Raw genomic sequence first — 16,338 nt, 5'->3', positions numbered from 1 at the left:
ATGTTGGTGACTCGTCTGTGTATCGAAGCGTTGCGTCGACGTTACACTCATGAAGCGTGACATTCATTTCACTACTCTTAATTGAATAATTCCTGAAGTCCCGATCCTCCACAACTTGCCGTAGATCAAAATAAACAGCAGGGCTTATCCTTTCTGATGATACCCAGCGTTTCTCTGTAAGACAAAGTCTTTTCAGCAAGTCCAGTTTTTAAATCAGAGCTGACCTCTATGCTGAATATGTCCTAGAAATGAGGGTGAAAGTGATGACATCCAGCAAGAGTAACCACAGGTAATCCATTTCAGAATTAATATGGTATTTTCAATGATCTGCAACTATGTGAATATATGGGAATATCTTAATTAAGACAATAATTGATATGGTTTAAAGGCTGTCAATTTATTGGTTTGCCTATTCAATACATGTGGTCAACGCATTAGTAAATTAACACTTTTCAATATTGTCGTTTATTAAATATTTTTTTAATGAATGCAGTTTTAATACACTGAAAGGTGTGTTAACAATTTTTTAAGACAGCCAGGCAGTCATCATTTGTTCGTATGCATGGTCTGAGGTCATCCTAAATTTGTTCCCAGAGTACAAACAAATTCAGGAAAGAAGATATTGATGAACCCCAGATTCATGCGTCAAATGTTCGTATGCACGGTTTAAGCATAGATTTGTGCGTACGCATTGTTCGTGAACGACGCCCATTAAAGTCGAGAGTGTGTTTCGAAATGTAGTTCCAAAAAATGCAGCGGTGTTAGAGCTTCATGAAGAGATATGAACAGTTGGAGAACCTCTTGCAAATATCAAGAAATTGAAGCCAGAGAAAAAAACAACGCTCCTTGTGTCCCTAAATGTACTTCACAAAGTCTGCTGAGGTTATTTACTGACATGGCGTTGCACTCTGCACACATTGAGGGAGAGCTTCTGTTGTTAACGGCTTACAACATACATTACATGGTGGCCAGTACCAATTGGTTAAGGACTGCTCCAATAGTTTCAAAATGAACACGAGGTCTACACCCATTAGGATGCAACGACTGGAAATGATGCCTAATGGAATGTGGCCAGTCCCATTTATTTACACAGTGGATTTGGGTCTGGCACCACCAGGCTATTATCAGATAGCAGTTACATAACTTCCCTCACTGTTTTCTACAGCAAAACTGTCACCCCAATAACATGTGGTCAAAGTTTGGGTTCAAAGCTTGATGGAAAATCAGGATTGTGACTCACACAGATGGCTGGGAGACTGCAGCAGCTCTGTCTACTGGAAATGAGGTTTCTCTGTGCAGTGCCAAACTTTTTGTTTGGTTTTGTCATTTGGAGTAGTAGAAGGTGTAGACACCGGGCTTAGCAGAGGCAGATTTATACCAACTTAAAACAAGGCTCTACCTGTAAAATGCCTGCTATTCAAGTAATGTATTTGGTAGAACACTGCACAGACTGACAGCTCCCTTGTTTGTAGTTGGAGTGTGTAGAGTAGCTTCAGAGAGATTACTGAAGCTCACTGTGTGTGTAATGAAGCCCTGAGTCAATAAGACATGCAGGCTCAAGGCCAAGAGCTGAGCCTGTGCGTCAAAGGTGCAACGTGTGCGCGAGTCAATGTGCTTCTGCGTGCTTGTTTTTTGATTGACAACCTGCAGGTCCCTGGACCTACTCTGCTTCCCACTGAGAAGGGACAGACAGTTAACTATGGGTGCCTTGTTAAAGGTATGTCAGGTTGACAACGTCGGCGTGATCATGGGCAATGTGACACGTGTGTCCCTTTAAATGGTCGGGATGGCCAGTGCTGGCAGCCGGCCTGTCAGCCTCTACTGGGAGCCTGGCAATCTGACAGGAGGAGTGGAGCTCTGCCACTGTGGAGGAATAAATTGCATTTACTCGAGGTGAATGCCCAGCACACACACACACACACACAACACACAAACACACACACACTCACACATACAGATGGAAGCATTTGTCTCGGTCACAGGGGTGGAGTTCTGATGAGGGGAGGGATAGTGAACTCGTGCCCATGCAGGTTGTTTCTACCTTGATTCTTTAAAACACACTGACAGGAAGAGGAATAAGTAGAGTGACGGTGACAGGCAGAGTTCAGGATAGCAGTTCAGCTGAAGCTCGCTGGGTGACAGTGGGGGTCAGCTGCTGTTATAGGGCTGGGGAAACACAGCCAGTAATTGCTTACACCTGGGCACCATTATCACTTGCAGCTCTCCCAGAGTCCATTTGTCAGATCTCCATCTTGAGAAGCACTCAAACAGTTGCTCTGGAAAGAGTGAGAGCAAAATCGAAAATGGCTACAAAGCCAACTGTCTGTGCTGGAGTCTCTACGCGAGCTGCCTCTGCTTCCCTCAGTCTCTGTGATGTATTTGCATGTGGGAAACTTTGTTTGGGTGGAAGCTGCACAGATTTTCAATCCATAGTAGTTTTGTGCCTCTTTTCCTCTTTTCTTTCACTTGTGAAAACATTTGTTTCCTCCCATCTGATCCCGGTTCCTCTTTTTGCCATTGCAGAGTCGCGCTGAGCCTCTATTGATAGACCTCCTTGTGTTTGTTTGATGTTCTAAACAGCGCGACATAATCTGCAGACGCTCCGCACTGATCCAAACCCCTCAGCCTTTCATGGAGCTTTCTAGTCCAAAGCATTTCAATTGCTTTTATAATTGAGTTTGTCTGCTGCCTCTGTGATTGCTTTGGATCTCTCTTTTGCTATCAAACAAGGCAATTACTGCCAAATCGCGTATTTTCTGAAAAAAATGTTTATTCGCACAAAAATTAGCATGCAACTATTGCAAAAATCTCCTTCCACTTCTCTGCATGCCCGCAATATCTCGCCTCACCATACATGTGTATTTGAGAGCAATAGCAGCTCAAAAAAGGCAGCTATCAATAATTAATTAATGCGGGTTAATATGTTAACAAACTTATAGTGGTTGATAATTAGATGAGCCACAGTGTCTGATTCAGACTTAATTACTAAGCCACTGTCTGTTCTGTGGGGCTTTAATGAATAATTAATTAAAAGAAGCATGAATTATTTCTGCTTACCAAAGATCTACCAGAAATACACATCCGTGCTATTTTGTATTGATTGATACAGGTTTGATTGGGTAAAATAAGAACAATACGAAGCAGTATTTGTATTACAGAACTGCAGTTCATAGATGTGCGTGTCATGGATCACAGAGCAGAATTTGATGCAGCATGTGCACCATCACAGTGTGATCGATTGCAGCCTGAACACAATACAAGACATTTTTGTAATTTTTTTAGTGCAGGTGTGGAATCAAACATTTTGTCAGATGCACCCACTCGTACTCACACTCAAAACACATGCACACACACAACATCAGTACGGTGCACAGTGCTGAGATTGAGCAAGCAGGTTTATTTTCCTCCCTTTCGTGCACACGGGCAACCTCAGTGTCTTCATGAAAGTTGTGTGTGTGTGTGTGTGTGTGTGTGTGTGTGTGTGTGTGTGTGTGTGTGTGTGTGTGTGTGTGTGTGTGTGTGTGTGTGTGTGTGTGTGTGTGTGTGCGCGCGTGTGTACGTGTGTGGTGTGGGAGTGTGAATTTCTCATCTGCAGACACTGAATTATCCAATCTATATTTGCATATGCGTACAATGTGATTAACCGCCATGCCTTATCTTTTTGCCGTGGTACTTCATCGCACACATCCATGCACACACGCGCGCACACACACACACACACACACACACACACACACACACACACACACACACACACACACACACACACACACACACACACACACACACACACACACACACACATCCAGAGACACTGCAACACAGGTTTGCACACGTTTGCATATATTCACACGTTCACATCCAAACAGCATCATGTGTTCTGAGGGAGAAATGATGAAAGTGAACGGTAAACCACACAGTCGGCTAACGACTCTGAAACAGTGTGTTGTTCAGCTTCACTTACAATTGGACTGCAGCAGTTAGTGAACCCTGCAGACTTCCCCCAGCTAATATTGTTGACTCGATTTATGGCCACAGTGCCTCGCTCGGGCCAGTTGTGCAGGTGAAACTGTCCATCAGTCTACATGCACTTGTCAGTCACATACAGTTACTTTGTAGATAAATGCCACTGGCCATAATCAGGCACAGCCAGCATCATTTAGACGCTGTAATAATATGTGAGTCCATATCATTAACACCTGCTGGGCCCGGGGAAATGGGAGGGCAGATTGAATGACTTGCATCTCAGGCTGCTGGCACTCTGTGCTCTCCCGTGTGCGCGTGCTGTGGTTGTGTGGGTGTACAAAAGTTTCCAGGTATAAATGGAACTTTCACACATGCATACATTGTGCGTTCTCCTCCATAAAAACATCCTTTAAAAAGTTTTTTTTTTTTTTTTTTTTTCAGAATATGTGCTTATTTTGCACTTAGGTGGTTGTTTCACCGGCTGACAGATAATGATGTGTTTGTTTTCTTTTCAACTTTTACAATTCTTCCTACTTTCATCCCTAGCAGCACCTCTTTTGGCAGCTTTGCTGTCAACGTCTGAAAGGTGAAAGTACTGTGCAATGGAAACTTGAAAAATACCAGAAGGCTTACTTCCTGAGGTCTTGAGGGCTCAGGTGTTAGTAGTCAGCATGCATCACACACTTGTACACACACTAGCGCGCGCGCGCGCGCACACACACACACACACACACACACACACACACACACACACAACACACACACACACACACACACACACACACACACACACTTATACCCCACATCCTGATGTTACTGAATGCCAAAAGGGTCGTCTATTACTGCTGCTAAATAAGATACATAATCCACAACTTGTCTTGTAATTAATCTCCTCCTCTTACTTCTCACCTTACCCCATTCCTCACCTTTCACGTGCTCTCTCTGCTTTAAAATCCCTCATGGCTTCCTCTCTTCAAAAAGCTGCAATCAACACTGATGTTCTCCAAGACCCCTTTTCAAGTCATTAATCAGATTGGATTGTATTGCAGTGCCACGGGGGGCTGTTATAACTGATATTATTTTGACAGAAACACCGAACAAAGAGAATATTTGATTGAGAGTGATTGGACTGTAATGGTTAATTGAAACAATTCCTCATCATGCCCCTTTGTCTTACCACCACCTTTCTTCTCTTGCCCATGTCCTTTGGCACTGTCTGTTTCTCTTTGGCTGCATCCTTAAATCTGAGCTGAATGTGAATTGCGTCACTGTATCATCCTCTCCCTCACTCTATTCCTCTTCCTCTGTTTATTTCAAGGTCAATGCAACTCAGTCTAAATCACTTTTCTTTGATGATAAAAATCCAGTCCCGACTTTAGCCAAATGTCCGTCTCCCTCTGGAGTTGAGATTTATCTCAATTACTACTCCACCGGTGTGTCTGCCAGCTTCTAAACATAGTATGAGTGTGCCAGGTTCACCCAGGGAGAAACGGTAAATCTTTTGATGTCTTGTGAGTATCCATTGGCTATATGGAGGGGCTGTAAATTCCCTTAACACAGCACACAGCTTTATCCAGAACAGCAGGAAATCCAGATCCTGACAAGGAGAATGTGGACTAATCTACCGCCTTTTCAATAAACATAGCAAAATACTCTGAACAACACAGACACTGATGGAAATCTTTTCAGCAATGTCAACCAATAACAGCTATCTTTCTTCATTGTTGTGCTTGTGCGAGGATAAATAAGTCAGTCTGGTCCTGCGTTTATTGTTACTGATAGATTGGCAGCTATTTAGAACCTGCTCATGTGAATAAGCTCGTGTAAGTAAGTGCATACTGAGGATGTCATAAAAGACAAAAAAAAAAAAGGAAGGAAGGGATTTTGGGAGAGAGTCAATGGAACCAAAGTAGGCGAGAAGAAAAAGGAAAATCCAGGGACAGAGGGAGAGAGCAGAAATCAGTATTGAGAGAGAGTCTTGTCTGCCTCGTCATGTCCTTGTGCAGGATTTATGAGCTCTAAGATCAGGGACAGGTTTAGGGTGGAAGTGCTAGGAGGAGGAATGGATTGGAAAGTGAAAGGAAAGTAGGAGGAATATGAGCATGGTGCTACAGCAGGGAGAAAGTGCCAAATCTCAGGCCCTAAGTAGGCTCAGACTGCGTTGCAGGTTGAGACATCCCTCCTGCATAATGCCAGGTGACAGGATAAGAAATGGCAAGGCCAAGAGGAACAGAAGGAAGGATAAAAAATGGGCTGAACAGAGGAAAACAGAGCACAGACATTACGGGAGGGTCAGAGGTCATTGATTTGATCAGTAGCTGAAAGATACAGGGCAAGATACAAGGAGCGCAAAAACGAATAGAAAGCAAAGGACAAGAAGAAAAAAACAAGGAGAGGGGAAGAGGGAGCAAAAAGAGAACAGAAGAAGATCAGGTTAGGGAGAGGGGGTGTGTTAGGGCTGTGTGGGTGGTGTAATCTGTCTGTGTCAGAGGGATGATGAAGGGGCCATGAGGGAGAGCTCTGCAGTTCACCTTCTGGCCTCTGGAGGAAACACAGTGACCCTGGCCCTCCCCCTGCCCACCTCCTTTCTCCACCGCCACTCCACCTGCACGATTTATGACTCACAGGGTCAGTCCAGGGTTGCTCAGTCTGAGGACGTTTGTGAATCTAGTTGTGGTGGCACAGCGTTTGTGTGTGTGTGTGTGTGTGTGTGTGTGTGTGTGTGTGTGTGTGTGTGTGTGTGTGTGTGTGTGTGTGTGTGTGTGTGTGTGTGTGCGTGCGTGTGCGTGTGCGTGTGCGTGCGCGTGTGTGTGATCGCGCACATGCTGAGCAAAATCACACGTAAGGAAAGCTATAGTTTGTCAGGGAGGATGAGACATTAGTGCTGCCTTGGGTAAAAAGGGCAGTTGTGATTTCTGTCCTGGGCTCAGACAGTGAACACAAACACATCACCACGTAATCCAGTCAGACAAGAGTTTGAAAGGAGACCGAGCGACAGAACCAGAAAACAATCAAGGGAAAATGGGAGCGGAAGACTGAATGAGAGAGGAGGCGGGGTGCTGTGTTGCATACTGATGGTGTCACCCCATTGTCCGTTTTTATCATGATATGCTTGTGCGTGGTCAGATCACTCATTGAATCTTTTAGAGAAGCTTGATTCTCTCGACAGGTGGTGCTGGAAACACTCAGTAAGCACATTATATGTAGACACGAAACAAAAACATATTATGAGAATATTACGTTGTGTTCTGGGAAATTCTGATGGGCCTTTTCCAGTATTTTAAAGCTGCTTTAAACAACGTTTTTTTTTTTTTTATATGAAATGTCTTAACGTGTAAAAGGGGTCTGTAATAGAAATGAACCCACACACACACTGGAATCATCACCCTGCAGTTCTCCTTGGCTCTGCTCTCTGAGGTGTGTTAGCATCTTTCATGTATCTAGTTTTGGTTTTCAGTTCTGTTCAGCTATGTTGTCAGACCCAGTGTCCATTAGAAAATCATACAACAAAAACAAGGTACAATACATATTTTATGAGCGGCAGTTTTAATGTTTTGGTTCACACTCACCGCTCTCACCAGTCTGGTTTCCAGTTGCAGCGGGCAACTTCTTTCCATAATAACTTTATGTATGCTGCCAAATAATTAAATTAATGCAGTATTAAAGGTCCAATATTGTATAAATTAATATTTTCTTTTTTTAAGCAGGTCTCGGTGTGATATGAATACTGTAAACGTGTCAAAATGCTCAGTCCAAAGAGAAATGCACGCAGCCTGCACTTAGCAGCTGTGTAGTTTGAACATTTGTAAGTTTGTGATGTCACAAACTCAAGCTCATGTCACATGTCCACCCTCAACATGGCCTACTGTCCAACCTTTTTATGTTGAAGGCAACAATGAGTGGTCATTCTGTTGCGGAGCTAGCAAGCTACTTGTCGAAAGAAAGTCTGTGGTTGGACTGGTGTCACTCAGGACTCTTCCAAACAGAACAGACAATACTTGATACCAGTGCTCCTTAAAGACTCGGACACAAAACAGCCTGTTGTTGTAGAGCTCCAGAAAGAAAAAAAGAGTATTTCTTCTTATGGGTATCAAGAATGCAAATAAAACAGTGTACAATTATTATTACTTTTTTTTTTTTACATTTTTAGACTGAACAAATAGCTAATTCATTGTGAAAGTAATTAACACATGGATATGAATTTGTTTATATCATCCCATGGCTCTGTGTGACATGTGTTTACTTTATGGATTCTATTATTTCAAACTGTACTGTATTTAGACCATTTAGTTTTGTAATTGATTGTGACTTAGTTCAATATAACCAGGCGTTGTTTCCTTAAAGTGCATGCTTCAGCTAAAAGGATACATAGATAAACCTGATGTGACTTAATGAGAAACAATGAAGTAACTGTATTTGTAAATGACACCACGTGCACTGGAGATTGCTGGTAGGAATACTAAAATTTGGCTTATTGTCGCGAATGCAAAGTGAAAGCAATCAGGGGGAATTGGTGGCATGTGGTTTGAGAGGTGAGGGTTGAGTCATGGAATATTACTACAGAAGAGTCGAGTCAAAGGCCTACTGTCTGTATGGAGATGAGACAGGGTTGAAGGTCGCTCCTCATCCATAACAGATGATTCATAGTCTGCCCTGACCTTTAATACCTGGACTTACCTATCTGCCGCTCTCTCGACTCGCTCTCTACTGCAGAGCTCCGCTGCAAGGACAGTTCAAGTATATGCTGTTCATAGCAAAACACACTTGCCAAGCTTGTGTCCATATGTGCCGTGTAAATACAAAGACGCGCACGCAGGCGTTCACGTGTGTGTTTGAAGTGCAGATGCCCATTTATAATGCGCATCTGCACAAGCGTCAAATGTCAAAAGTTCACTGCGGCACCCTGCTCACATCTAATGTGACAAATAACTTCTTCCTCCAGTTGCATTGTTCTAATCCCTTTAGTGGGCTCAGGAATGGAAATATAATTACATTTCTGTGGTGCAGTGCCTTTGATAAGACAGCCGCTTGCTGAGCTGAATGTCTAACTGAGTTGGATGCCTCTCCGAAGCCCTCTCCACTTCACTTCCCTTCCTTCTCCACTCCTCTCCATCTCCACTCTCTCTCTCTCTCTCTCTTAGACTCTCTTTTATGTTTTCTCCATTTCCCTTTTTGTTCTCTCACCCCCACTCACTCTCTCTGTCATCTCCAGAAGCTCATTCTGCCTCTCTCTCACCCGCCCAGGTATTGCAGTGGATAAAAGAGGTGTTGTCTACTTCGTTGATGGCACCACCATTCAGAAGATTAATGAGAGGGGTTTGCTCTCCACCGTGATTGGCTCAAACGGACTGATGTCGACTCAGCCGTTAAGCTGTGATGCACGCATGGACATCAGCCAGGTAAGTTAATAATGCTATGGAGTTGAAATGACGAGTAGAAAGCAGATGCCATGCTTTGCTCTGAAATATACTCCTGTTGTTTCCATAATCTGTCGAAAAATACATCTTCTGCAGGACTTCTGTGGCGACTAATTAGAGTCATTAAATCCAAATGGCAATGAATCACAAAGTGTCTGTTTGTTGTTCTCTCACAGTCAGTGATTGTTTTGTCAATCCACATCACCCGGCTTCTTCTACAGAAACTTTTCTGTGACTCCCTAGAGGTGTGTGTGTGTGTGTGTGTGTGTGTGTGTGTGTGTGTGTGTGTGTGTGTGTGTGTGTGTGTGTGTGTGTGTGTGTGTGTGTGTGTGTGTGTGTGTGTGTGTGTGTGTGTGTGTGTGTGTGTTTATTGTGTGACAAAGAGTGTGGTAAGACCAAAGACAGCTACTGCACAGGTTTGATGAACCAGCCTTCAGATCGCACTGTTAACTTATACCAGGCCTTTTAGAGCAGAGGATGAATTATAGATGAGCTGCTGGCTCTGTAGAAGGGTCTCTCCCCACACATCGGGATGCAAGCGCCCGTGTATGTGTGTGTACGTGTGTGTGTGAATATGCCTGTTCAGACCAGATGAATTCCCAGAGGTGCTATTATATGTCTTTAAAGTAGCTCATGCTACGTTACAGCTCTCCTGTTGGTGCGTCATCACATTGAATCACGTTCATCCCCCATATGTGTTTGTTCTTTTAAACACTCTGTGACCTCGACGTGCTGTCTGTATCGATGGAAACTCCTGTTGTACTGACTCTATGAACATCACTGTAGAAATGTTCATTGAACAGCAGTGTTGGCCCATTTTATTTTTTATTTTTTTTTAAGTTATTCTAACTTTGAATTCCCCTCACTTTAATAAAAGTGGTACTGCAGATGTGGTGTTTTATACTACAAACATTGATGCAGGAGGTACTTCCCTGTTGTTGTTTTTTAACAATTCCACATAGCATTGGATACAAGCTCTTCACTATTGAAGCAACTCGTCCACATTGAAGTTAAGTTCCACTTAGAAAGGGGAAGCTAGCAAGCTCAGTTAACCAGCATCCACTCATAACTTGTAAACTCAATAGTTTAGCTTAGTAGAACTGGTTTACCATAATACTAGCACCTGCAGCAATCCGTAGTCCTTGAACCTCACACAGCCCTCTGCACATTGTATTGTGAAATGAAATGAAGTGAAATGAACCAAGAAATAGGGAACTAAGATGTGGAGTCATGGACAAACCCAAACAATGCCATTTCTCCAGCTGTAAAAAATTGTAGTTTTACATTTTACATTTCTATGACAATCAGAAGCATAACAAGTAATGGTGATGTCCAAATACACCGGTGGGAAGGTGAGGCGATAGAGTAAACTGTTACAAACACAATTTGACTTAGTTTAAAGAATAATAATTTATCAACAGTTATTGCAATGCTAAAGACTGTGATAGCTCTGTATACAACCTTTCACACTTATGGTTATTACGTATTGCCTATTTTATGCATTTGTATTTGTCTTTTTTTTGTAATAACCCAAAACCAAATGTGTTATTAAAATGAAATAGTTTATTATTTCTACCCATCACTTAGGCCTATTTAAGTCAGTTGATTTATCCTCAAAAGTTTCTGAAGGAGAAAGCATGCTGGGAAATGCTACATTCTTTGTTCAGTGACCTTGCTCCCTGTCATTTGTTACGATGACATAATGGCAGTTTTTCACAATGGTTCAAGCTTTTAGCAAGAATCTATTCAACAAATGTACAAGTGAACAGCATAGGCTAAATGTGATCTTAGAGAACACAAATACAAAAGAGCTCTATAAGTGCAAATATATAATGAAAATTATAACTGAAAATGTTGTTAATTCCACTTTTTATCAAAAAAATACACAAAACAAAAACAAACACAAACATGTATACACTTATTTATTAATATTACTAATTTAATTTGATCTCATATAAGTTCTTGATTCAGCCCTGGCTCGGCTCTGTGAGCAGGTCAACTTAACTTCTAGAAGTGATCGCTTGTCATCGCTGCAAAGTTCAATATCATGAGCAGGAGAGTTTTGATGCATGTCCTCTTCGGCGAGGGACGTGGTGAGGTCTGCTTGATGAATCTCTTTGCTTCTTAAAATGGGATTTCAGAGTGAACCCCTCTTCTCTCTCTCATTTGACAGAGCCTATAATTGGACATGTCAGTGGCAATTTAACATGATCCATTTATTTACTAATCCATTCTCAGAGTCATCAATCACCTGATGCCTCCGACGCGCCGCCTCATCTACATCGCGGCTGCAGCTCACGGTGTTTGTGTGTGAGATGGGCAGTGAGGTGGGTGGCTGTATGCTAGTGTCAGTCTGCCTGGCTTTGACCCCCACAGTGTTAGTGGACAGGGTGTGCTATTTGAGCAGGCAGCGATCATGGTTATTGGATGACATTTGGAACAGTGCCGAAGCGAGCCGGTGTGAGTCTTGAATAAACACGGGGAAGGCTCCCTGCCCGCCGCTGACCTTTGCATGAACAGGGAGGGTCAGGAGGCCTAATACTATGTTATTAAGGAGATATTATTTCTATCACCTGTAACTGACTTTTGTGGACAATCGCCTCCAAGGCTTTCCTGCTCTTTTGTTCTCACTTTTCATAGAAATACAGTAACTGAATGTATGGTATGTGTTTGCGTACGTTTGTGTGTGTGCGTCACTTCACAGGTGCGTCTGGAGTGGCCAACAGACCTGGCCATCAACCCGCTGGACAACTCCCTCTACATCCTGGACAACAATATTGTCCTACAGGTAGAGAACCACATATAAAACACGTGTTTGCCAGAAAATCAATTCTCATCCTGTTTCATATTTAGTCATGTGCTTTTTTTTGAGAGACACTAAGACGATACAGTGTGGAGCAGAGGAAGAGAGAGTAATGAATTATTTCTTACAAATTGCAGTGCTGTCACTTCGGGTGAATTTAGAGTGAAGCTGCTCACATTAAAGAAAAGCAAAGGAGACACCTTGTTTTATAAAATAACATGCTATCACTGGTCTCGGCAGGAGTTTTTTTAAGAAAATATCACTCATTTTTTTCTCCAAAAATGTATGACTTGCCTGTTTGAACATGTATCTTATAAAAAATTCAGTCAGAAGACGAGGCAAGCTCGAGGTTGGTGATGTTAGATATCCTGGATCAACAGAAGTTATTGCCAGTGGCAGAGTCTGTTGATCCACTGTAACTGTTTACATTCCGGCTTACGTAGATACTAAATGACAGCGTGTTTCTTCAGGTGTCAGAAAACCTTCAGGTGCGTATCGTGGCAGGACGTCCCATCCACTGCCAGGTGCCAGGTATTGACCACCACCTGGTGAGCCGGGCGGCGGTGCGCGCCACCCTGGAGGCTGCCAAGGCCATCGCCCTGTCCCACCTAGGGACGCTGTTCATCGCTGAGACTGATGAGAGGCGAATCAACCGCATCCAACAGGTCACTAAAAATATCACACATGCTCTGAATGGCAGCTGTCAATCATACACTCTAATGTCATTAAAATCCAGCTCTGTTACCCATGTCATATTTTGTAAATTTTCACCAAAATTACAAAAGATTTACTCATCCAGAGTCTTGATTATTGGCTATTTTAATGTAGCCATTGACTCATTGCACCTCTTATATACTGCTACACCATCAAAAATCGGCAGCTGCATGCGTCTTGCTAAATTCACGACAGACGCCCTAAAGCCCCTGTGAATGATCACACAGCACAGGTCCATGCAAGAATGTTTTCTACATCTCTAGCAGAGAACAGGAAAAAACAGCTCAGCTGAAGTTAAAACCAGCAATCCATCTGGCCTTATGACACTAATTTACCCTCTAACATGTTGTATCATGTGTCCCTCTGTGGTCCGGGTATCTGCATAACAGATGCTGTACAGCAAGGCAATGTCCAGAATCTGTTTCTTGTACGTGGACGTACAAAACTGTAACGCAGCCAAACAAAAATAATCCAACGGTCTGTTTTCATTTTCGGGAAACAATTTGTTTTTCCTCGATTAACTCTATTAGCTAGCAGCATGCTATCACAGGACTGCAGCATTTTGGCACCAGCTCCACAAAGATACTGCCTGCTGGACTCAATCAATACTGCCTTTGTGGTCTGCAGCACCATGCTGGGTCCATGTGGAGGCAGACAGGAACATAAAATGCCTTTTTGATGCGGGCCAGCCATGTTGAATAGAGCAATGAATTTTTATTTTTTACTGTATTTGTCACACCCATGTTATGTTGTAGGCTTTTATTTGTCAAGCGTCAGGATCATTTAGACAGAAAGTCAAACTAGTAGTAAAAAGATCCAACTGTCGACATTTATGAAGGTTGCTGCTCACTCATCAACAGGTTTGAGAGTGAACGACACTGTTTTATGACACTGAACCATCAAACAAAATGAATGATGATGTGCTTTGAGATGTGTTGAGATTTTCTCAATAGTTTCTGATGTGCAATCAACACGTTAAAAAAGCAGTCAGGCTGAAGCAGATACAAAGTGATGCAGGAGAAACTAAATTATTATTATTATTTCAAATGACAAATTAAGTGCTACATTTCGTCTTCAGTGGCTGACACCAGCTGCATCTTGTACTGGTGAACCAACACAGTAAGCCCCATTAAAAGAGAACGTGCTTTGGCTGCAATAAGTATTTAGGCAATGTTTTGGCACTGCCTGCTGCTCTCGTGGTCCAGGCACGTCTGTCCGTCACATAGACGCAGAACATTTGGCCAGAATATCAAGGACGACACATGCATAACCAATAAGTGTTATTGAATATGCGTAGCATTGGAGCTTTGGGGTGCATTAAAATCACAATCATTGTCTGAAATTAGCTCCGTTGTGGTTGTTTGTTTTCAATTTTCTAATTAGGGGCAAATTGCAAGAAGTGGTTTTCTGCGGAGCCGGCATATTGTTATAGCATTGTGAAGAACTTTGTTATTATTTTAAATTAAAGGCTCTGCTCTCTATACTTCACCACCTCTGGAAATGAGTGTTTGTTTTTTGTCCACCTGCTGGGCACACAAAACTGATGAGGACAGCTCTACAGGAGAAACATGGAGGACAGACAGGGTCAAGGTGATGAAATGTTTTTATCCTTCGCCCTGAAGAATTTCTCTCCTCTGAGATGCTTGATAAATACAGATTTCAGAGAAGTAGTTCAACATTTTGGGGAAACATGCCAAGAGTTAGACGAGGAGATCGATGCTACTCTCATGTGTGTAAATTAATGATGAAGCTACATCCCGCAGCTGGTTAGCTTAGCACAAAGACTGGAAACAGGGAGAAACGGCTGACCCAGCTCGGTTTAAAGAAAGTCTGCTCCCCCGCACGTGTAAATCTTTAACTTGTGTTCACACTTTTACAGACATACAGATAACATATTAATTATTGCGTTTTAGAGGCACCACATAGACACGAAACTGGTATAAGTTTACTCCAACTCGGAGTGAAAAACCAATAAACAGCACAGCTGCATAAAAATGAATAAATACAAATTTAAAAAAAAAAACTCAAATGAACTTTCCCTGAGGGATAATAAAGTTTTTAAAAATTAGAAATTAAATATATCATCTTCCCCAATTATCCTCCAGCAATGCATGCACCTTGTGGGGCAGTTAAGAGACATCATCCTCCCAAGATTAATCCAAACTGTTGGTGTAGCAGTTTTCACCTTCATTTATAGTCCTCCCCATCAGGACAATCAGTTTAATTCGTTTGGAGAGCCAAATTTAACATTACGAATGTTTGTCAAATCAGGCATCAAATACGCATTTAAGCCAAACAGGGAATGTTCTCCTGCACTGAAGATACATAGCGCCTTTTTTTTTTTCTCAATTCAGTTTTTAAAAAGATGTGATCTGAGGTATTTTTGGTGGACTGCCTGAAATGTTGCCATCATTTTCCACTTATTTCATTTCATTATCATTAATCTGCATTTTCAGCTCATGTTTTTATGAAATGTCAACACTATCTTGTTTATCAGAGAGATGGGACGTAACAAATGTTGAACATTATCTTCAGTACAACAATGATCTCTTACAACATTTTGTAGCCGTGTCTGACGTGGCCTTTTTTTTTTTTTTTTAAACAAAAAAATCTCTGCAGGTGTCAACCAACGGCGAGATATCAGTTATCTCTGGAGCCCCCACGGACTGTGATTGTAAGATAGACCCCAACTGTGACTGCTTCTCTGGTGGGTCATCAGTCACACACACACACACACACACACACACACACACACACACACACACACACACACACACACACACACACACACACACACACACGGATTCACACACTTGTTATGTGAGTGCAGGATTAAGTAATGGGAGAGTATTAGATTATGTCTAATAGGATTACAGGACTAAAAACATCTAACAGCATTTAAAATGATTTCCGACCATATCACACTCAGCTTGCTTCAAAAGTATATTTAGAGGAAACAAAAACCGGAGCATTTTAAGAACTTACATGATCTGATGCATGTCAGTATGTCTTGATCTGGAGTCAGTAAATCTGGCTTCCCGTGTGTCCCTGCTGGCCACTAATTTTATTAGCAGTAGAGAATAATTAGCTCCCTCTTGTCCGTCTCTGGCACTGTTTCCTTTTCTACTATCTGCATTTCAGTTTATTAAGTCAGATGGAATCTTAATGTGTAAGGGCTGCTTTGACTCTCCTTGAAATATAATAAAACAATTTTGATAATGACATTCAGGTAAAAGATGACAATATACGGGTAAGAAAAGACCATCTATCATGTCACAATGGAGAAGCAGGTGAATGTACTGTATGTGTGTTGGATGTACAGAAAATGCTTGTGTACGGGGCGATGTATTTCTATTCAGAGGGACGCTCCTTCTTTGCAGAAACCTTCAGTTACATTTCAGTGGGAACCAGATCGAGAGAAACCTTTCAAATCCATTC

The 16,338-nt window shown here is 42.2% G+C and overlaps 1 protein-coding gene across 1 annotated transcript in view; it reads left to right on the top strand.

The window, feature by feature from the left end:
- tenm1 (teneurin transmembrane protein 1) overlaps positions 1-16,338 on the top strand; it is a 171,487-nt gene that overhangs the window by 137,914 nt on the left and 17,235 nt on the right. The window contains exons 23-26 of the mRNA XM_069696829.1: positions 9,211-9,365; positions 12,088-12,171; positions 12,657-12,851; positions 15,520-15,607. Coding sequence (XP_069552930.1) covers positions 9,211-9,365; positions 12,088-12,171; positions 12,657-12,851; positions 15,520-15,607 — 522 coding nt within the window. The remainder of the gene's footprint in view (positions 1-9,210; positions 9,366-12,087; positions 12,172-12,656; positions 12,852-15,519; positions 15,608-16,338) is intronic.

The sequence above is a fragment of the Brachyistius frenatus genome, unplaced genomic scaffold (assembly GCF_029030835.1).
Source record: "Brachyistius frenatus isolate BFR_SWC_R1_liver_20210118 unplaced genomic scaffold, ASM2903083v1 Contig_22, whole genome shotgun sequence".
NCBI lineage: Eukaryota > Metazoa > Chordata > Actinopteri > Embiotocidae > Brachyistius > Brachyistius frenatus.
This window is presented reverse-complemented; position numbering and strand designations above follow the sequence as displayed.